The sequence below is a fragment of the Helicoverpa zea genome, chromosome 19 (assembly GCF_022581195.2).
Source record: "Helicoverpa zea isolate HzStark_Cry1AcR chromosome 19, ilHelZeax1.1, whole genome shotgun sequence".
In the NCBI taxonomy this organism is placed as follows: Eukaryota; Metazoa; Arthropoda; class Insecta; order Lepidoptera; family Noctuidae; genus Helicoverpa; species Helicoverpa zea.
In genome coordinates this window covers 6,094,407-6,117,700 of record NC_061470.1, presented here as the reverse complement: position 1 = coordinate 6,117,700, position 23,294 = coordinate 6,094,407, and the positions used below count along the sequence as shown (strand labels likewise).

The window sequence follows — 23,294 nt, the reverse complement described above, 5'->3', positions numbered from 1 at the left end:
GTTGTGAATCGTATCTTTTACTTCTATATTGCTCCCAGTGTTCATGTCGTGAGTAGACTTTTCTAAGACAGAGGGAATGGAGAGTCCATTGTATAAGATTGGCTCCGACATGTTAGTGTCCGACATGTTGGTACCTGCCTGTGGAAGTGTGAACAGATGGTAAAATAATGTAGGAACACGAATGTTGGGACCAATGCTAATAAGCTGTTGTGTAAACAAGGCTGCAGTGAGGATGTGTTTTCTCAGCAACTCGGACGAGACGGATGTACTATAAAAAACTGTATTGTGTCTGTTCTTGACTGTTTATAAATAAAACCACAAGAGTATCATACCGCAGTAATTTAATTACCAACAACACACACTTCACAATATTTACACAGCACTTCCATTCTTCAGCATTTTTTCTTTTGCCTGCAACAACGCAGCTCCGGGTTATCTCATGATTACAATACAAAATGCTCTAATCAATTGATTTAAGACATTACAATAATGGTCTAAGTTGTAATAAATATACTTCAGTTATCTACAAACGGTTGTGGTCGGGCCGCGTACATCTTACTTACATTAGAGATACTGTTTGGTGTAGCTTACTATTTCTACGAATAGCGTAACTTCTACAAGTCTTTAGGTGCCGTATGATCGAATGTACACATTATCGAACACTACCAGTAATACTTATGTGAAGACACCTAATGAGGTTACAAATGATATTACAATTACACTAGACAGTGACATGCGAACAGGAGCGATTCAACCACTTTCCTTAGTAGAAATTTTAAATCATCATAATTTCGACGACGTTATAAATAGTAAAAAAAGAACTATAAGTATTTAACGACAATTTAAAATGATTACTGCAACATTATTCAACTTTTCTATACAACCGCTCTCAGTTCACATATCACTACTTATACTGTAGGCCCGACCGCGATACAAGGTTTGTCATCGTTTACTTCGAGACGAATTTCTCTCCGGTCTCGATGTTCTTCTTGAGCTCAGGGATGGCGGCCTTCAGCAGCTGCTGCTCGTACGCATTGAGCTTGCCGTAGCCCAGGTTCTTGGCGACACCGTTCTTGCCGAAGCACAGAGGGTTGGCAAAGTATTTCGCTTCGGTCAAGTCGGATTTCACGTACGCGCATTCTATTACGTTCTCCTCGCCCTGTAATGAATTACTGGAGTTAGTATGGTTCTGTATCTACTGCTAAGCTAGCTCATAAAGTAACGGTGATTATCCGAATTAATACAGAGAAGTAATTTTTTTAAGTCTGTTAAAATTAATAGTTGAAGAATCCGTATAGGAAAGGCTTATTGAAACAAGTTTTTACGGGGAGACGTTAAATTTAACGGTGTAACATACCTTTAATCCCCGAAGGACAGCGTTGGCAATCCTGGCGCCGGCCCACGCCATGGACAGAGTGGCGGAACCACCACCGGCCTTGGCCTTCACTACCTACACGACAAACATATCAATATTAGTCAAATTAGGTAGGTTCAATCACACTGCGGGTAAAGATTTTATAATAAAGGCCCAAAAAAAACTTTTTGTTAGGAAAGCCATAATGATAAAAAAAATATTTATAACAATGGTTATATAAATAAATATAAAGGTTAAGGCTGGGCTGCACCGTTAAACTACGACGGTAATCGAAGAACCGTAAGCTGCTGATCAAATCGACCAATAGGCGACAATTTCTCGGCTGATTAGGTTTAGTTATAATTAAATGGTGCAACTAAATGCCTCCACAAAATAAATTAGAAAAAAAAAGTCCACTAAATAACATTTATTTTGTTACCAGACATACATACCTCAGTACCGGCTTCCTGGATCCTCTTAGTAAGCGCTTCAATCTTGGCCTGGTCGGTGAGCTTGGGCGCGGGGTTGGCCTGAGACAGCACAGGGATGATGGTGACGCCCGAGTGGCCTCCGATGACCGGGATGGTGACGCAGCGAGGGTCCACTCCGTTGATGGTGCCGATGAAGGAGCAAGCGCGGACAACGTCCAGGGTTGTGACTCCGAGCACGCGGTTGGGGTCGTATACTCCGTTCTGGGGTTGAAAAAAATTATATTGAATATGGAAACATATACAACATGTAACGTAATTAACGCACACCCTCAAACACCCCAATTAGAATATTATGTTATAATCATGATACATACACTGAATTTTTAAAAGTCAAAATCAAAGACAAATCATTTATTTCATTTAGGCTTTCACAAGCACTTATGAACGTCAAAAAATATAAATAAAGTTGATTCTAGTTGCCCATTCCAAAAGTAGCTTCCTATGGAGAAGAACGGGCAAGAAACTCCATGGTTACTCTTTTTAAAAATAATAGGTATTACAGCTTGTATGTATTGATACATACTATTAACTACTATTAACATGCGAAGATCATGTAGAATCACAATAGACAAAGAATATGAGAATAAATAATAATAAAAAAAAAGATTAAAATGCTACATGGTGTTCACATTTACAAATCATTTTATATTTTTGTACAAAGTTACAAACAAACAATCAAAAGAATAACACAATCTTACTAGCGGGTGTAATTTTAAATTCGCTAAAATTTGATACTGTCAGTGCGTCCTATGGAGCAGGACCAGCATGTTTCCAAGCATTTTTATCTTGAATATAATCTTCTAATTTATAATATGCGTTTTTACAAAGTGTGGCTTTTATATGAGCTTTAAACCGCATGTCATTTAGTTCTAGAATGTTGTCTGGTATTTTATTATAACATTTGACACAATTTAATTTAACATGTATATGCATTGTTATTTACTAAATTAGTTATCCCAATTCTTGGAGAACTTTTTGGTCATACTACTACGCACGCAAATATCGCGTAGCGCGCCGCTCGACTCGACACAACATAACGAAACTACAGAAAAGCCGACAATACACGAAGTCTTATTACTTTGAGTTACGGTCTATTTGAATTTGTTTGACTGTACATGGTTAATATGACAATAATTTCCGTAGTTTTAATTATTTTTGGGATAAAAAATTACCTATATTAAAAATGATATAAAGATTCAGTAAACGATTCTGAACAAACTAATTTCAGGATGTGAGTTAATTAAGTTACATGTTGTAGATATAATAAAGAATTATATTAGTGACTTTGGTTTAGGTTAGGTTAGGTTAGGAATTATATTAGTACCCTTTGTGTAAAAATATGAATTTGAATGTATGAAATACAAAATTCGCTGAGTTTATTGCATCGAGACTGAATCTTGACACAATTATATAACCAACTAGCTTTTGCCCGCGGCTTCGCTCCCGTCAACTGACTTCTCTACTTTACCCTATTTTATTTTCATAAGAACCTCCTGACAATAACAAACACAACAAAAAAAGAATTAGCCAAATTGGTCCAGGCGTTGTTGAGTTATGTATGCGCTTACCAACACATTTTGCGATTCATTTTTATATTATAGATGTGCATATTGCAATTGAGGAAAATGTTGAAGGCTAAATATGTAATTATAAATTGTCCTTTGGATTAGTCGTTCCGCATCATTTTGAAATAGGTGGTAAAGTTTACATTTACATTTAGCTGTGCTGATAAAGAATGCATCTAATGCATCATAAAATATAAGTACTTAGCTGACTGTAGCACTCAATTGATCAATTGTCAGTAAGTAAGGTCGGCCGACGACGCGGCGACGTCACGAGCAAAACAAAAATAACTACAGACTACAGCTAAACTGCAAGTTGCATTGTTACATTCATACTACATTCATTACGTAGTATTTTAATGAAATTTCAATAAAATACTAGCGGTCTTCTGTACAAGTAATGTGTAATGAAAACAAGGTCGAAATCGTAAAAAAGGAACAATAAAGCGATTTCATCACGAATCATGCCATCTCGTTATCAGTAAGTTATAAACGCATACGACAATAAAACAACACACTAACGCTTTCATTGATTACCTTACGTAATCACAGATAATATACTAGTCAATACATTATCTATTTATATGCACATACTGGTTATTAATATCCATTCATGGAGCAAGTTTACAAGGAATGATGAGATACATGAGTACCTGATTATTGCAATAGTGGCCTTACAACGTCTTTCCAATCATCCCAATACTAAGTTAGACTATCTGCGGTTTACAATAATAGTATAATCTATTCGTAGTTTTTCAATAAGAGATTGAAATTTGACATTAGCTTCATATAAGGCTGTTGTAATTAGCAGTTAACCCTTTCTCGGTGGTTGGGTAAAACAAATCACGTGGTTTCAGTAGACAGTGACCTACTGCTCTTTTAATTACCATTTATTTCACTACATATGACTAAAATCTGAAGACTGATGACAGATAACAGGGAAAAAACCTTTTTGCAAAGTGTTATACTTTGCAGAAAGACAATGCATAATTAAGTTATAAGTAACGAGTGCTTCCTGTCAACATGGCATGCACATTATCGAACTGGACGGAAAGTTGAACAATGGACATTCAAAGAATAAACAAAATAGTTGGATGACTCGCTCATTACAGAATTACTGAAAATTATGGCAACTTGCAGAATAGGCTCCAATTAAATCCTTGAAATCGAGAAAGTATTTCAAAGAATATCACGTGAAGTGAGAAACATCATCACATTCACGTGGTAATATATCGTTAACTCGTGTTTAAAGAGAAGCTAAGATTACTGGCATGAGGTGTTCACGTTTTCATAGATAATTCAGCAAGGGTCGAAGGGCTGAAAGTCTAGAACGCAGTTTATACACTAATTAGAATTTTAATGGTGAAGTATTTGTCTTAACGTTTCATTCAGCTATTATTATCGAGCTATAGATAACCAAACTCGTGTGCAATGAAAATAAGTATTACATACATATTATTGTATTGTATGACGTAACTATTTATCGCTTTTATTGGTTCAGTCAACATTTTGTTGACCTCGTTCACGAAGAAATTCCGTGATCCATAGATATAACAAGGAATAGTAAATTATTGTATGTATTACAAATCTGGGTAAGCAAGTAAACAAATATTTTGTAAAATGTAGATAATCATTATAGGAACGCTTTAATTTTTAAAGTTCTTTTATAAATAAAAACATAATTTAATCATGTTGTCAACAACTTTCGCGCTATAAAAAAGCTAGTTATCCACAGAAATCCCATCTCACAGGCAGTTAAAAAATATCAGGACAGAATAATCGTTTTATATAACGTCAGTCAATTGTTTAGCTTACGATATGGTGGCGGTTATCAATCACGATAATGCCTACTCGAGTTATCAGTATTGTTTCACGATATCATAGCTTACCACAGTTGTCAATTCAATAAAGCGAAAGACCACTAATACTATTATACACGCAAAATGTATAGACTTATAAAAAAGGACGTAAAAAAAAAAGTATTTACATAAATTATAGATATCCTTGAACTTCGAATTATCTTTATCTAGTTTGTAGAAAATACATCTTTGCTAAGGTATAATATAACGAATGCTGGATTTTATTTATAGTACACAGTTTTTAGGCTTGGAATTGAACATCTTATTATAGGTGATAAACTGACACTTTACTAGCCTTTTCTAAGTTTAATATTGCAGTCAACTCTATAAGTCATACTATCTATGTGAGTAAACACTATAAAAACAGGGTTGAGTTTGAGTTGAAAGTTTTAAGAGACTATAAATGAACCAAGTAAAAGAACAATGGTCCCTTAGTAGAACTTAACCCTGAACTCAAAACCAAAAACCGAAAAGCATATAATTTTCACTGGATGAATGGGCTATATGAATCAGACCAGGAGTTCATAAGCCCGTTCAAGAATAGTTAGTTCAGTTTTTAATATTTGCAACATACCTTCTTCAGGACTTCAGAGGCAATAGGCACCATAGAGTTGACGGGGTTGGTGATGATGCACATAATAGCTTTGGGGGCGTTCTTGGCCACGCACTCAGCAAGGTCCCTCACAATGGAGGCGTTCACGTTGAACAGGTCATCTCTGGTCATGCCAGGCTTGCGGGGGACACCCGCGGGGACTACAATAACATGTGAGTCTGTGGGAGAAATAATTGTGTGCGTCAGAATGGCTGGTTGGCTGTGGTGTTGGTCTATGAGAGTTGATCATTATTTTGTACATGATCTATATTTTATTGGGTGAGTAAAGGATATTCTATTGCAATTTTATAGTTTACTGCAACATAGTATTTCCATCATGGACAAATGTAAACAATTGTAAAGTACAAAGTGGATACAGAATTCTTTTGTATGACACGTTACAAATAGAAAACCAAGCAAAGAACATAATTATTGCTGACTAGTTATGTGTGTTAATTTTATGCATTTAAACTAGAAATAAAAAGTAATGACTAGCTAAGTCTGCACATAAGCTGAAGCTTAGTTGCAACTTTCTTGATTGCATATAATTTATCCAATTTAATGTTATCTTATATTTTTGTTTAAAAATGATGCTAATGTACAGCTGTTGTACTCAGTAAATAATGAGTTATTTACTCTGAAAAGCTAATAATCTATTTTGACACCAGTGAACATTTAAACATTAATTTAATAATATAAAAATATAATTTTGTTGTTGAATAATTCATCTTTTGTGGTATAAAATTCGTGCAAAAAATCCATAATCAGTAGGTAGTTAACTTATCTTGTTGAACAAACATTAAATGATAATTTTAACTACAAGATCAAATTCCATTATCTTATAAATTATTCCATGTGTGCTGAAACTGGAAAATATTCTGTAGAATGTCAAGGTCGACACCCAAATGGTACAAAAATATTACGAAACGGATTTCATCGTAGAATACATGGGTGACCTTGAGTTGTCTATATTTAGCGCCAAACATCAATGAACTTGAAAACTTTTAGGTTACGTTATGTAATAGGCAAATATTTGCGAGATTCACTTGTAAGTAGGACACAGACCTGCGACGGCACACGCCAGCTCCTCGGGTCCCTTGTAGCCCAGCACCTTGGCGGGCGTGTCCATGTGGGACAGGTCCACGGCGACTCCCGGGGTCACCGGAGCGATGTCGTACAGGGCCAGTTGGGAGATCAAGGGGTTCTGCTTCAGCAGCAGAGACAGGGGCTGGCCGATGCCGCCGGATGCGCCAGCAACCATCACTTTCATTTTCAGCTGGAAAAAACATCGTAACGTGTAATTTCGGCTGCCTATTTCGCGGACGCTCTACAGTCTACCTTATTTCGAACACCGAATATTTTACCTCTGAGCTGGTGGAAAAGTTTTTGGCGCCATTCTGGACAGCCACGGTGGCAACGGGTTTCAGCACACGGGAGAACATTTTGGGTCGCCTGTTTTTTAGGAAAAGCCACTAATTTATGAAGACAATAGCACGTAGTCCAACTGACCCTGCCGACCTTTCGAAGATAACTAGTGATGTAACAAAACCATCTTTGACTGTCAATGTCAGTTGATAGTACGTCACTCAAATAGAGTAAACACGTCACCAAATATTGATCGATTAATAATTATTCTTACACTTAAAGCACTTATTTAATAAGTAATATAAATAAATAAAGCAGTTTTTAACCAAACCGTGGTATGTTTTATCATTCATTAAAGCTGAATTAAATATTTTCTCTATTACTTATATCAGCAATTTCATCACATGATCAATGTTATTACAAGATATTGGAGAAGTCTGTAAAATATTGGGATTTAATATTATGATATTGGTCTTGTTTTATTATTATGCTCGAGCTCTTTCGGCTTTACCGCCATCCCTAGTGAATTTTTTGACAGTTTCCAGATGTGTCATGAAGTTGACAGTGACAGTACTATAATATGAAAACAATTTCGTATTTTCTAGTGAATTGTTGTAATAAAAAATAACTGCATTAATTGTATTTATAATTATCTAATACTAACTAAAATAACAAAATGAACGTTATACAAGCGGTGAAATTGTATATAACCAAGATGACGGAAGAGAGCGGGCCGGGAATGAAAGTAATCCTCATGGACAAGGAGACAGTAAGTTGTACGCCCCATTGATTTTGTCAATAAACACAATTATTTACATAAGAGGGCATTATTATACAGGAGCAGGCTGTTTATTTACTGGACAATTCTATACCTTACAGCTTAAAAGGACCACATACTTGCTGTTTTGTGTGTTGTGAAATTAGTTTTAGTCATCTTAGTAGCTGTTCATGTATGCTCCAATGACTAGTGTCTATAAACATGTAACAAATCGTTTTGCATACGGGCAGTTAGTAACTTTAAGAATAAACCTCGAAAACCTGTTGTTAGTAACTCACTAACAATGATGTAAGTTTCAGCTATTTTGCAGCTGTAGCACTAATCCAAGAAGATTATAATTTCTTCTAAAGAAACCTTTTGTACAGTGCAGCAGGCGTTACAGGTGTCTAATTGTAAAATGTAAATAACTTACACATGCACACATTTTGCAGTTTTTTTAGTTTTATTTTCCTTACTGAATATCACATTAGTAAATTTGGGTGGCAATTATATTGAAATAAGTTTTTTGTTTTATTTATACAAAATAATATTTTATTGACACTTATAATTCAATGACAAGTGTCAATAACAAATACTCTGTGTTCTATTCTTTCAATTGTTATTTTTCTTTATTTCAGACCAGCATTGTCAGTATGGTGTTCAGCCAGTCAGAGATATTACAAAAAGAGGTTTACCTTTTTGAGAGGATTGACAGCCATTCAAAGTGGGACAACATGAAGCACATGAAATGTATAGTGTTTGTACGACCGACCTCTGAAAACATTTCACTGCTATCTCGGGAACTTAGATATCCAAAATATGGAGTATATTTTATTTGTAAGTTGAAGGAACATAGTTAATTTATGAAAAATTGAATAAAATATTAGATTTTTTTAGTAAAAAATTTTTTTTTGGTTCTAGATTTCAGTAATGTAATATCCAAGGCTGATATCAAGACATTGGCGGAGTGTGATGAGCAGGAGACAGTGAGAGAGGTTCAGGAGGTGTTTGCTGACTACCTCGCTGTGGACAGACACCTGTTCTCATTCAATATTGTTGGATGTTTGCATGGTAATTATTTTGCCATTTATATTTTTGTATAGTTCCTCTCATTTCAACGTTTATAGTACATATAATCTAGTTACAAGAAAAAAATTGAATTTCAAACATTAACTTTACCCAGTACTATTAGGTTTTTCATATAAGAGTATTTAATACAAACTCATTGAAGATATTCCTTTTTTAATCCTACCCAGGTCGGTCATGGAACCAGCATCACCTGCAGCGTTGTGCTCAAGGCCTGCTTGCTCTACTCCTCTCCGTGAAGCGTCGCGCCGTGGTCCGCTACGAGGCGGCCTCGGAGCCCTGCGCGCGCCTCGCCGAGAGAGTGCGAGACTTACTGCGCAGGGAGGCAGTGCTCATAGATAACAATATACCCTTCAATGGAGAGATACCCACGCCACAGTTGCTGATTGTGGATAGGAGAGATGATCCCGTTACACCGTTGTTGAATCAAGTAAGTTAGGCAATTTATTTGAAGGCCAGGTTGTCCCGGCTAGTCAGAGGCTTCCTGAACTCATCTTGAGTAGAAGAATATCGAACTCTGCTCAAGATCGAAGTTCCTGATGAGATGTAACAAGATCATTGTCAAACTTGACTTTCTTTAGGTGTGTAAGACCAGACATACATACTTCTTATGTTTAAATCATTCTCACTCTTCTTATATTTTTCGACAGATTTAAATGATATTTACGTGTTATGTCTCGGGTGGTCCATGATCATAACTTATCCGTTACGAGGAGCTGCCGCTACAAGCAAGACGTTATCTATTGTGTTTACTCGTAAAGATAAAATTTAAATATCATGATAATGACCTAATATTCCTCATTCACAGTGGACATACCAGGCGATGGTGCACGAGCTGCTGAGCATCAACAACAACCGCGTGAGTCTGGCGCACGTGCCCGACGTGCACAAGGACTTCAAGGAGGTGGTGCTGGCCTCGGAGCAGGACGAGTTCTATGCCAAGGTGAGTTGATCTATGCAAATATTAACTAGCTAACTGCTTCAGGCTCGTCTCGAGGCTGCTACTGGCAGCATTTAAATAATAAGCAGACTATGTATTATACTGTTGTAAATGTTTGAGCAACATAAACTTGGTAGTTCTTTATCAAGCAGTACAATTTATATTTCACCCGCGTCTCGTGAAAATTACTTCTTATACCTGCATAAAAAGCAGCCTTTAACCGTCCTCCATATCTGGGCTATCTAACACTGCAAGAATTTTAAAATTGAACCTGTAAGTCCTAATATTAAGGGATTCATTCAAATAAACTTTTCAGCTATATAATATTAGCATAGTCTAATAACAAAATGGATTCAATATTGATGTGCTAACATCATATTTTGAGTCATTTACTTCTGCTTGCTATACCAATGTATTCTCATGTATGTGTTTTCAGAATCTGTACTCGAACTTCGGCGAGATCGGTCAGACGATGAAGTCGCTGATGGACGAGTTCCAGAAGAAAGCCAAGAGTCATCAGAAGGTCGAGAGCATCGCAGACATGAAGAACTTTGTGGAAACCTACCCACTGTTCAAGGTATGTTAGAAATTGATAGATGATGATTACGATTATTTTGTTTATCTAAGAATTATCTATATAGATTATCTAAATGCTTTTTGCTGTTGGAAATCGTAGGATTTTAATCACTAGATTTTCAAGATAAGTCATTTTAACAACAACGACAACAAAGTGCCCATCTTATGTATAAAGGAAGCAGCACTCTCACCCTCTCCCCTTGAGGACTACTTGGCGCTCCCGGATAAAAGTAAGCCTTGTTCGATAAACCGGATATTTTCAAATCTCAAATCACTGCAACAATCTTCAAATTGGACCATGAGTTCCTTAGAAATCTAAACGCGTTCAAGCAAGCATACGAACAATGAAGAGTTTGTTTAATAATTTCATATTTCTGTATTCCGAACTATGTATCTAATAAATATTTTATTATGTTCTAGAAAATGTCAGGCACAGTAACGAAGCACGTGACGGTGGTTGGCGAGCTGTCGTCCTGCGTGACGCGTCACCATCTGCTGGAAGTGTCCGAGCTCGAGCAGGAGATCTCCTGCCAGAGCGATCATGTTAAACATCTGCAGGTAAACCCTGGCTATGAGGATCTGTTTGCAGGGATTAGATGCTAAATTTCAGGAGCCGTTTGTATTTTAGAACGGAGATAAATCTGGTTAGAGATGTCACCATATGGGAGTCTCACAGTCAGTGTTCCGCTGTGTTAAATATCCTTGATATATATTTCTTGGTCATTGCATTTGAATTTTTAGGGTGGGTTGTATTACGTTAATGCTAACCGAATCATAAATAGCTATAAAATTGACGATTTCACCAATTAGGAGGGCTTTCACGGCTGGCTATAGTAATGTCATGTTAACCTTGCGATTTTTATCATCTCTCAACAGCGTCTGAAAAACCTGCTATCAAACGAGGCAGTGCGTCACCACGACGCAGCTAAACTAGTAGCTCTCTACGCCTTACGCTACGAGAAGCACGCCAGCAATGCCTTGCCCTCCCTCATTGAAGCCCTGAAGAGTCGAGGCGCTCCGGAACACCTGGTCAAGGGTGTCGTCAATCTCCTGGAGTATGGAGGAGCTCATGCTAGACAGAGCGATCTGTTCGGCTTGCAGGATGCTGTGAAGATTACTAAGAGGCTGTTCAAGGTAATTAGTATTTTTTGACAGATATTAGTCAGTCCTTTAGTAGCAGTTCCCGAATTCGGGACCTTTTCTGTTTCACCATTTTTCGGCGGAACCCTAACTTAAGTAAGAAGTAAACTAAAAATGGAAATACACTTAGGCAGTTTTAACATCAGAAAATGTCTACCATTTTTCACCATTGTATTCATCATCAGCCTATCGCAGTCCACTGCTGGACATAGGCCTCTCCAAGTGCACGCCACTGAGATCTATTTTCGGCTTCTCGCACCATTGTATACCATTATTATTTATTTTATTTATTGGAAGCCGACCCCAACATAGTCGGGAAAAAGGCTCGGATGGAAAATGTCTACCATTGTTAACAAGAACTGAACATTTTTGGAGACCACCTGCAAATTGAGTCCAAAATTGTGATGTGTACGATCATGTAAATATTCACCAACTGTTTTGTATTTACAGGGTCTCAATGGAGTAGAAAACATATACACCCAACACACACCCCTACTAAAAGATACACTCGAAGATTTAATCAAAGGCAAGCTTCGAGAGAACCTCTACCCGACTTTGGGAGGTGACGACGGCGCTTACGGACGTCGCCCACAAGACATATTCGTGTTCATAGTGGGGGGCGCCACTTACGAGGAGGCCCAGTGCGTACATCAGATCAACCAGACGTATCCAGGAGTCAGGATAGTGCTTGGAGGAACGACTATCCACAATTCTACGTCTTTCTTCGAAGAAGTGAAGTCGGCTATGCAAGGGGTGCATAGAACGCATACTAGGCATATTAGAAATGTTTGAATTAAGTCCCAGTTCTTGAATTAAATATATCCGATCTCGTCTTGTAAATGACAATGGAAAGTATTGAATTAATTGAGATTGAGTTTCATTTTTGAGGCAAGCTTACGAGATTAGAATTGCCGCTACTATTTGTATGATTGACAAGATCCAAGATGATATAATTTACTGCACGTATAAGGTACCTGAAATGTTCTTGTTGCATTTAGTTCACATAAATGGTCTTTGAATAAAAAATGTATAACTTGACTTTTATATGGCAATGTAAGGTATGCAAGCAATATCAGAGAAAGAGTATCAGGAATTAGATAAAATGTTTTGTATTTCAATGTGTAATGTTGATTTATAATGTATTTTAAGTTATTTTAGTTATATAATATATTCACTGCTAATAAATTAAATTATTATTCAAATTAAGTTCTTATCATATCCTTTGCTATCACTTCGAACTATTCCTTGCGAGATTTATCTATATTATATGGTTACTAGGAGAGGGGAGATATGTAAATGAAAACACAGGACTGTTGTGTTCAAAACACATTTTTTTACTTTTTTTATTGAAAAATATTCGTCGACACAGGTGTTGTGTGCCCAAAAAACGATAAACGATGCCATACCACTTTTGGCACAATCCTGTTTACACGCCCTCTGTGGGGCTCACAAAAAAAGCACATTTTTCACAAATCAAATCGTTCATCAACAAGCGGAATTAAGCAGCAATTATCATACAATATCATGTTACAACTCGGATCAGTAGAATGCTAGCTCATCACGATACATACGTAAATACTTACTACAAGTAATGTTGTTGAACATTCTTTAGATTCTACTGATTCGCGTCGAACAAATTGCAATATACAATAGAGTTTTAGGCTCCATAGTTCACTCCTATAAAAACCAATTTCAGTTCACAATTATCTCTGCTTACTTCCACAATCATTATTTCCCTTCAGTCTTTACAAAATGTACACCTTCTTTATTGAAATATTACCAAAATGCTACTTTAATTGTCGATAGATTGCTGTGGTGTGAATTATCATTTCCATGTGATTAATTTAGCATTTTGTTAACATGTCAAGTACTAGGTTCGCACGTTGGTAACATTCTTACATAATCCCCGCAGGGCGACACGCACATCTATAAGGCAATTTCATAGTATTTATCTATACATACAATGGGTTTACGAATCGTCCGCGCCGACACGAGTCGGTAACAAATATTTACATAATAGGAAAGTGCCTTATACGAGGTAAAAATTGTATGAGCTGCTCATATTGGACTGAAACTTCAACTATCATTTTTAGTGAGTTCATCGTAAAACTGATAAGATTGAAGGTTCAACAACGCTTTACGGCAAGTGACAATGTTGAGTTGAGTGATCAAACCCGGTTAGCTGCAGACATGTTCTGAGCATGAAATATGCAAAGTAAACTAACAAATTAAATCAGTACATTGAACACAATTGCCACTTGCAAATAAAGCGGCATTAGCAAACAGTAGTTGTTCAGACATTTCTTACACTAAAACTGGATCTAGGTATATTGTTCTGATCCTTAATAATAGACTAAACTATATTATTATCATTAGAACACTGACAGTCTATTTTTTTCGAAGTACAATGTCAATGCCATATAAATACACTATTCCATAAAAATATTTTTTTTTCTTAACAAAACCGGATTGTGATCTAGAAGAATTGTAATTTTAATCTTCCACATTATCTAAAGTAGACAAAATTGACTTTTAGGTTCAATAACAATAAGGAATGTGAGCTAGAGTATTGTCTGCACAACTGCTGTTTACTGCAAGTATAACCGGTGTCATTGATTACGATACGTCACAGTAGTGTAGTCAAGTCGTGATCGAATAGTCCTGTCACCATTGCTGAAGGCACAATGGAGTTATTTCCTTTATCTTAGTCAGCGACGAGCTTACGCCCGTATTTTATCAAGTTGATCGTTTTTAATCATGGAAGGCGAATTACAATCAGATCTCAGATTCGTCCATTCCTTTGAAATCTAAATGCTACATCATGTGCGTTAGGGATGTATAATACACGACAAAGTACATTACGGCTTTTGAAATATCGTTGCATTTTCTCCATTATTCCAATACTATGGGAATCTTATAAAAATTTATACCACAACCATTACAATATAATGTGGCCAAAGGAACTCGAACGTCTTTCGTAAGCACGTAGAAATTTATGAGAAATGAAGTAATATCCCTAGCTAAAACATAAACATATCGGCGCCACCAGTCGTGACACTTCACACAAAAAATATATCGATAATATTTATATGGCGCACAACAATCAACACACGCACATACTTTTTTATTATTTATCATACTCTCATTTAGCAACAAACTTACGCGGTGGATCCACTCACGCGATAAAAATTTAAATTAAAACAAAGAAAAAAAAAAGTGAAAAAAAAGAATAAAATAAAACAGTACACGAGACTCCATACCATGTTCTCGAGAGAAATAACTACATTTAACCATACTAGAGTCATGAACGTGGTATGGGTCCAGTAGGCCCTTTCCGCAAACTTTTTTTTTGTGATATTTTTATTATGTTAACATGGTCGAAAAAACTTTATACATCACAAATTAAATACGAATATAAGCCATTTGTGGGAAAGGTCACTAGTTATTCCCTTTTACATCATAGTATATTTACATATATACACATTTTTATATCGTAATCTGCAGAGTTATTTATATAAATATGTCTATTTTAATTACTTTAAATCTACAAAAATTATACCTTTTCTGCGGTGTAAATCTTTTACATTTGATATCATCGGCTTATGTGGATGATACATGTTTAGAGAAGGAAGGAATGCGCTTATACACAAATGGGAAGAGGTCGGATGCACTCCACGGATACACAATTTAGCGAATGAGTTACAAAAGAATGTGAATGTCATCGTCCACATTTGGCGCTACCCAGGGAGCACCGCGCGGAGGTCATGGACTTAGCTCCCCTTGATGCCACACTTGTATACTGACCAATATACGACCCTCCATTCAAGCTCAACTTACACATCACTACCGACACTATTGGGGGGACGTTTTCAATTGTGCAAATCTTCTGAGCCTTACTGTTATTTAACGAAATATATCCGATGACGCATTTGTGACAATTCTGACGTTAATTTATGTGAACAGTGTCAGTTTCGTCGTAAATATTTAGCATCTTATCTTCCTTACACCTATCAAAGTTTATATTTTTATTGTCAAACCTACTTGCGTCTGAAACGCATCCTGTTGCAATTCCTTGAAACACGAACGAGTCTACAATGTTTTAGAAAGCCGCACTCATTTAAACTGCTCTAGAAATATTATATGACATTCACTTTATCTCGGTTTTAGCTAGTAAGTAGAGGGCTTCCAAAAATATCATAAACACGAGGAATCACATGATCATTTCAAAATCATACTTGTAACTAACTTGTCATATAATAAATATACAATTTTTACATAGGGAAATATGTAGATGCCGTTTTATAAAATAAAATAATATATCTCCATATGTTCAAGTTTCACACATATCTATAAGGTACTGGCAGTAAAACTAAACAGTTTACATTATGTTACGTGCTTAAATAACACTATTGTATGACCTCGCATTTAAAGCAATTTTACTTTGAAATCGATTACGAAAATAAGAACCTTCGACTCGCACAATATATTCGTTACGCTTGAATAAAGGGAACACAAAATAATATAATAAAGTTTCATAACTTAAATTATAATTGGTGGTGAATTTCAGAAGACTGGCCTCGTTTTCATGTGGCAAGTTAAATAATATGAGGCTTTTGTGTTCTGCGACGCAAAAAACAAATCTACGGGAAATAATTAGCGAACTTTATTTGTGATCTATCCACCCCGTGACCTCTACAAGGACGATAGGAGTCTCGGCGACTCGTGAAACGTATTATATTATGCAGTTCTTTACGATATTCTACAATTAAGGGCTGAGTTTACTGACGCTTGCCTGGAGAGGCGCACTTACATTTCCACATCGAAGGAACGTTTACAAATTGTTTAGCTAATTGTTATTTTCTTTTAAGAAGAATTAACAGCGCTTGGCCACCAATATTTGCAGCAAAATAGCAAATTAATAGCAATTTCAATAAGATATAACCTACGAAAGTGATACTTATTTTTGGAGTGTTGTATCATTCCGTATGAAAGTCGTTGCCTATTCAAAAGCTGCAAATGTATAAAATAAAATAGAACTAATGACTCGTGAGACAGTGACGTCATATCTTAGTTAACATTGAGCATCTAGGATGGTCCCGATACTTATTTGAAGTGTCCGATGAAAAACAATTCATCTTTCTAATCGAACTGACATCCAAAACATAGCCCAGCATTTTATAGTTAAGAATTTACAAAGTAACTATTTGCCAATTTATAAATTAACATTTTTAAAGTGCTATCGGAGCACTTGGAATTATAATCGCGGAGGGTACCTTCACAATAATAAACCCTAAACCTAAATAAATACGCTAACGAACTGGCCGCTGTCTCAGAATGGCGACCGTCGTTACAAACGAGGAAACAAACATTACCGACCGCTCACCGCGGGAATTTGATAAACACATACATTTAGTACAAAAGTTTTTTTTTGCCGTTAAATATCATGCATTTTTAATATAAATTTCTATGAATAATAGTAGAGTATTTTGTATCAAACTTTATTATGATATTTAGTTCGATTTATTTCGTAATATTTTTATATAAATGTGACGAGCACCTTACTTAGCGAGGTGTTGTCAACCTTCGAATAGATATAACAAACAGAAGAGTTCATTTATCAAATTCCCCGCAGTTGTTCATCGATAAGCATAGAGAGTGAATTATCTAATTATAATACATATGTCCGCCCCCGGGCCTGTGCGAGGGCGGACCGCACTCCGTCCGTACAAGACTTGTATACTTACAAACATACAAACAAACAATCATACATACTTAAACAAGTTTTATACTCCCCGCCTCTAAACTAAAGTATTTAACAGTGTTTCATGTGAATGGCAGCACTGACAACACTTTCAAAGCATTTGAAAATGTTGTCAGATATTCATATTATTTCGAAGTAAATACATTCCCCAATATTCACGTGACAACTTAATTTTTTACAAAATTGAACTCATTTCTTAAATTGTTCAATAATTGATGGTATCCCATTTGTTAATTGCAACAATGTTTTGTTAAAGATGATTTTCATATCTTTGGTATATATCACAATATTCAGCTTCATTTAAATTACGATGAGTGGGGAAAGCAGTACATAAAATATCCAAGAAGTATAATTTCATCTCATTTACATTAACTGTTCTAGGTCTGATGATATTCACTACAGTTATAACACAAACAATAACAATTAAAAGTCGAAAATAATTTGCCACGTGAAAGTATCGAGTAAAATTTTCGAAAAACATCATAAAACATCAATTATTGCAATGAACGTATCGATACGAAGAAGGCATACAAGTTATTACTTTACGTTGTATTTAAAGTTAGAAAACCTATGTGACCGGTGTCACTGCTGGCCGTGAGAGCTCACATAAATACTTGAATATCGCCAAATATTTGGATGGCGCTAAAAGTACCGATATCTTACGTGACAGTTGACGACGCTTGTTTTTATTACAAAATGAAGGCCTCCTAGTCTACGTGCTAATTTTGATAAAAAATTATAGTTCCAAAATCACCGCTTCCTAATGTAACAACATACAGTGGGGATAGAAGCGCATTTTTAATTAAACCTTCGTAGATTTCCCGCGTCGTACTACCTCCACAAAGTCTCTACGGACATACGTTACATATATTACATAAAAAAGCTTTGCAAGTGCACTTCTTGTACAAATTTTGTTTCACCGAATTGTTTTAGAGTTAATTTAGGTCAAAACTTTGATGATCAAAATTTCGTGGATATAGATTTATAAATAATTAGTAATATGCGTTTCGTGCTAGCGAAACGTTTTCGTACGAGACCGCAAAACATATGTGACGCTGCCAGCAGCAGTAGTGAAGTACCGTCCATCAATAAAACACTTTCGGAGACGTCGGGCCGCGCGGCGGCGACACTTCATCCTTATTACACTAGAGGAGAATAACTTATTTGGTAGACAGACACATCAGTTGGAGAAGGAGTAGTGTGCGGAGTAGTGACACTTGAAGACGGGCAGCGCGGCGCGGGCTCGGCGCGCGTACAGGCGCAGGCTGCAGCGCAGCCCCCGCAGCGCCGCCGCGCCGCCGCGTTACGCGTGCCCCGCGCCCGGCGCCGCGCCGCCGCCCGGCACCAGCACGCCCTGCGCGGGGATATCACTGCGTTACAACAACACAAACAACTCGTACAACTAAATTCATCACATTACATGATAAGAAACACAGTGACGGCGGCAGGGCCGCCGGGCAAGCCGCCCAATCCAAAGGACCCTATGGCTATGCCGCCGGCATGTGCCTTTTAGGAAAAATATGTCTGTCGTTTAGAATATTTAGTGAGATATTGAATCAACATTACTCTCGACACGTGTTTCATTAATTCACGAGGCACCTTCAAGAGATGTTGTCTCGTCGACCGCTCGGGTGGGAATCCAATTATTAATTAGGTATTTTATTTATTTTCTTAAGACATAATTAACGGATAACGATTAACATTCACATTGTAGGAACGCGCAACATCACACAACATTTCTCTATAATCAACCTTAGCTAACGAAGTTTTGACGTCACACACAAGACAGGGCAGGACTTAGGTCGTGGGGACTCGGCTTACCTGTAGCGAGTGGGGATGTGGCTGCGGCGGCGACGCGGTGGGTGGCGCGTGGTTGAGGTAGGCGAGGTGATGGTGGTGGTGGTGGTGGGCGCCCGACCCGCCCGGGCCCATCAGCGGACACAGCACCTGGTGGTACGCCTGTACACCACAACACCAACATTTATAATTTATATTTTATTTACAACGCAATCACATTTTAATGAAAACCATAGTTTCATATGATTGATGTTATCACCAAACAGATAGAATTTAAGATTGATCGTAAAATAATGCCTGCCATGGAAAAACCAGATGCATAACAAAAAAACAGTACACAACAAGAAGCTACGAAGACTGTTTGGTACCTGAAAATCCCCCCTATACAGGAATGAATTTTATACAGTGCACAAAGTTTGTCAACTTTATAGATACGTATATTTTTATTTTCATCGTCATAGTAGGCACAGCGGCTGCGCGAAACCGTTTATTGACGCTAGCGCAGCGCCAAGCGCGTAACAATAGTGTATATATTTTGCTGATTTTATGTTTTGTTATTGATACTAAACCACCACTTTCTTTGCGCACTGCTTAAAATTCACCCCTATAGCTTCAAGAGTCCGTACCTGGAACGGCGGCTGCTGGAAGTGATGATGAGGGTGGGGATGCTGATGCGGGTGCGGATGCGGCGTGTGCGCAGGCGAGGGCGGCGGGTAGAGCGCGGGAGAGGCGGCCGCGGGGGACGGCGCGGGCGGCGGCGCGTACCCCACCTGCGTCTGCACGGGGACTTCGCCCCCGCCGCCGCCCACGCCTGACACTGCGCCCACTGAGCCGCCGACGCCGCCGTGGTACATGCGTACCTGTAAGCATGGAGATAGTTTTAAATATAGGATTCACAGTTGTACAACAAATTCTGAAACGTCGTTATTTAAGCCTCTAAAGAAAGAATTCATAATTTTTATCAATGTGAAGACACAACATTTCCTCTTAAAATTAAGAAGAAAGCCTGCAGTCATAGAAATGATGACTGTAGCAGTAAAAATTTTATGCGTGAATAGGCAACATCTTATAACAAAACTAAATATATTCCTATTAAATAAATTCCAACACTGATGGTCATAAATGCAATAAAAAAAAATTACTACTTAATAAACTAATCTTGCCTCACCAGTGTCTTAACATTGAAAGCGGTCAAAAAACAGACTTCATAATCATAATCTTTATCCAAAAAAGTACTGTTAGGCGCTTTCCAGAATACTGAAAATAAGAAGATACGTTAACACTCACCATATGCTGATATTGCAACGCCGGCTGCGCGGGATGAGGCGCGGGATGTGGATGCGGGTACGGCATGAACTGCTGCATGGGCGCCGGCGCGAGTAGCGGCTGTCCCGTGGCGGCGGCCACCTGCATGCCCGAACCTACGCCCACTACACACTCAACACTTTAGACCAGCGGAGGCCAAGCCTCGAAAGTGTGGTCTTACTTTTTCAATATTTAAAGTATCTTTATTTATCAAAATTAACTAGTAATTGGGGATACAAATTTGAGCGCTTTCATACTAGCTTATTTTGAGCACGATAGGCTTTCTGCCGAGCAAAATATGTTTTTTTTTTGCATTGAAAGGTGTCGCGCCAGAAAACCTTTCGCGCGGTTCCAGTTTAAATTAATGTTCGACAACTGACTGATGTCCAAAATCCAATACGACGAAAAAACCATACGCGAGTAAAAAGGAACGGAAAATTCGTTAGCTTGAAAGCGCTCTTTACTTCTTTAAAAATCCATTTAAATTAAAGCTTCCTTAAATAGATCGCTAACACTAACACTTTTTATTTTGTTAACAAAGAAAGAGTCAGCAATGGATTTAAAGAAGCTCTAACTTTAATGGATCTTTCTGCAACTGACGGAATGTCATCATTTTTATCCAGTTACAATATTTATGTATCTAAAATGAGTTCCCATACCTTTCCTGAAGTTTCTCTGTTGCTGTGACTGCATGGGGGGCTGTCCGCCTCCCCCCGTGACGCCAGCCACTCCTCCGCCGCCGCCCATGGCTCCATATGCAAGCTGGAGACAGATCATCATCATGAAATTCTATTCATGGCATGAGTTTTCACCCCCGCACTCAGAGACATTGAATGATTACTTAAGTCACTTCTTAGTAACGCATTGTCAAAGAAACCCTAAGGAGTGACTACATTAATCATTGTCTCTGAGTGCGGGGGTAAGACTTTCTATTGTAACATGCTTGCAGTAACACGGTTATGAATACTTCAAAGGACATTTTATTTACATATTTATTAAATTATTTCTTGTACAGGCTCTCTGGAAAAGTATTAGAAAGAACAACCCTAGTGGTTTCGTATGAGAGAAGAAAAGGCAGAAACTATGAGACCTGTCATTCCTTTCACGATTAGGTGACAATTAGTTGCAAAATAATGTTCAGATATAGTTCTGTCAGTTCTTTTTCATAAATATCGGTGACAAAATATACATTTAAACGATTATGAACGATGATCTCTTATTATCGTCAATCAGCAACAGATTTCATACGGTCGTTAATTTCTTTTGCAATATCCCCACATTATTTAGATAACCCGAGATTGCAAGTAAATACCTAGATAAACATATCCGTGTGTTAATCAATATTTATTACTGTATCGTCGTGTAAACTACAAGTAGATATGCTGTAATTGGTGATACATACAAGCGTTTAAAATGTATGGCTTTGTTACCAGAGTAGCAACTGACTTTAGGCGTCCAAGCACTTTTTTACATCTGTACCGGTCTCTTATTCGTTCCCAGCTCGAATACGCTTGTTTGATATGGGATCCCCTATATCAAAAATATAAAATGGCCATTGAAAGAGTACAGCGAAAATTCTTACGGACCATGCAATTCAGATGCCAACTGCCGCGTTTGCCTTATAACAACCTTTTAGTTAAGTATAATTTACTCTTACTTGAGAAGAGACGAATGCTTCTGCAAATAATGATCTTGTATGATCTTTTTCATAACAAATTAAATTGCATAGAACTAGGCAATGATGTAAAATTTGTCGTCCCAAGATCAATTCATCGTCGTGGAGTGCGCGTTTACCGGTTGTTTGATCAGGCACCACACCGGACAAACGCGGGTAAGCACCCATTGGACGACTCATGCGATTGTACAATGAACATTTCATGGATATTGATCTATTAACTTTAAAGAGAAATGATTTTCGCATAAAAGTTATTAATGTACCGAACGACATTGATGTTTTTATGTAGAGCCTGATTGGTCTAGTGGTCTGAAACTGCAAAGATGTTAGATTAGTTATTATTACTAAGTTAGCAATAAGGTTTTCTCATAGCATATATTTGTTTGTTAATATGTGGAAAATGTTGTTGTTACTGCATTGATTTTGTTTAAAACAACCTCTTGTTACTTTTTATACACAGAACTATGTAATGTGGTATCGTTTGTTTTCCCAAATAAAATAAAATAAAATACATGCTTTTTTATATAATATGAGGATAGAAAATTGTCTTATTTCTTTATCTACCTACTTAAATTCCAAATTACCAGCTAAGTATACCAACTATAGTAGGTATTTGGAAAATGTTCTTCTTAGTGTGCAATTTTGCAGAAGAACACCACAGTGAGAGCTAATTCCTACCAAAAGGAAGATCAATGTTTTGATAGAATAATAAGCAACGATTAAAACACACAAACCCAGGAAACGTATACTAATTAATTTAATAACATAATATGTAATTATATTGTGAGATGATTCCGGTATGCTTCTGTTTATCAGTAATGGTGGAGTCGCGAACTTTGATCTAGCACGCATTCAATCACTACGGAACGGCTAGTGGGCGTAATATTATAATATTCCACCTTTAAATGTACCGGTGACCGCAAGTACGTAATTTATTTGTATTTTAGCTAACTATATGTAGTTTATTTACTTGGAATGTATTGGAGCTCATTTCTTATTTTACTTAAAAAGGTACATTGACAAACTTTCTCTGA

General features: G+C 37.2%; 3 protein-coding genes across 3 annotated transcripts in view; 1 reads left to right on the top strand and 2 right to left on the bottom strand.

Annotated features, from left to right (window-relative positions):
• Positions 1–324: 324 nt before the first annotated feature.
• On the bottom strand, positions 325–7,405 carry LOC124639533 (malate dehydrogenase, mitochondrial). Its single transcript, XM_047176948.1, has 6 exons — positions 7,223–7,405; positions 6,924–7,134; positions 5,841–6,037; positions 1,807–2,046; positions 1,358–1,450; positions 325–1,159 (listed from the first exon to the last, which is right to left on the bottom strand). The coding sequence occupies exons 1-6, from the start codon at positions 7,298–7,300 to the stop codon at positions 950–952; spliced, it is 1,029 nt and encodes a 342-aa protein (XP_047032904.1). The 5' UTR covers positions 7,301–7,405; the 3' UTR covers positions 325–949.
• A 381-nt stretch (positions 7,406–7,786) lies between these two features.
• On the top strand, positions 7,787–12,924 carry LOC124639515 (vacuolar protein sorting-associated protein 45). Its single transcript, XM_047176927.1, has 9 exons — positions 7,787–7,992; positions 8,619–8,817; positions 8,902–9,051; positions 9,237–9,496; positions 9,875–10,009; positions 10,443–10,583; positions 11,003–11,140; positions 11,459–11,716; positions 12,173–12,924. The coding sequence occupies exons 1-9, from the start codon at positions 7,900–7,902 to the stop codon at positions 12,512–12,514; spliced, it is 1,716 nt and encodes a 571-aa protein (XP_047032883.1). The 5' UTR covers positions 7,787–7,899; the 3' UTR covers positions 12,515–12,924.
• Positions 12,925–13,033: 109 nt separating this feature from the next.
• The window catches only part of LOC124639504 (ataxin-2-like protein), a 43,113-nt gene continuing 32,852 nt past the window's right edge, over positions 13,034–23,294 (bottom strand). Inside the window, exons 15-19 of the mRNA XM_047176904.1 lie at positions 21,245–21,347; positions 20,568–20,710; positions 19,907–20,140; positions 19,305–19,442; positions 13,034–18,837 (exon numbers count right to left, since the gene is read on the bottom strand). Coding sequence (XP_047032860.1) covers positions 18,787–18,837; positions 19,305–19,442; positions 19,907–20,140; positions 20,568–20,710; positions 21,245–21,347 — 669 coding nt within the window. The 3' untranslated portion in view covers positions 13,034–18,786. The remainder of the gene's footprint in view (positions 18,838–19,304; positions 19,443–19,906; positions 20,141–20,567; positions 20,711–21,244; positions 21,348–23,294) is intronic.

Excerpts from the sequence above, each read along its gene's own strand:
- LOC124639533 (XM_047176948.1), bottom strand. The coding sequence starts at position 7,300 with ATGTTCTCCCGTGTGCTGAAACCCGTTGCCACCGTGGCTGTCCAGAAT. Across the intron at positions 7,135-7,222 it reads ACTTTTCCACCAGCTCAGAG|CTGAAAATGAAAGTGATGGT; the intron begins GTAAAATATTCG and ends TGTTTTTTCCAG. Across the intron at positions 1,451-1,806 it reads TCCAGGAAGCCGGTACTGAG|GTAGTGAAGGCCAAGGCCGG; the intron begins GTATGTATGTCT and ends TTTGTCGTGTAG.
- LOC124639515 (XM_047176927.1), top strand. The coding sequence starts at position 7,900 with ATGAACGTTATACAAGCGGTGAAATTGTATATAACCAAGATGACGGAA. Across the intron at positions 10,584-11,002 it reads AAACCTACCCACTGTTCAAG|AAAATGTCAGGCACAGTAAC; the intron begins GTATGTTAGAAA and ends ATTATGTTCTAG. Across the intron at positions 11,141-11,458 it reads ATCATGTTAAACATCTGCAG|CGTCTGAAAAACCTGCTATC; the intron begins GTAAACCCTGGC and ends ATCTCTCAACAG.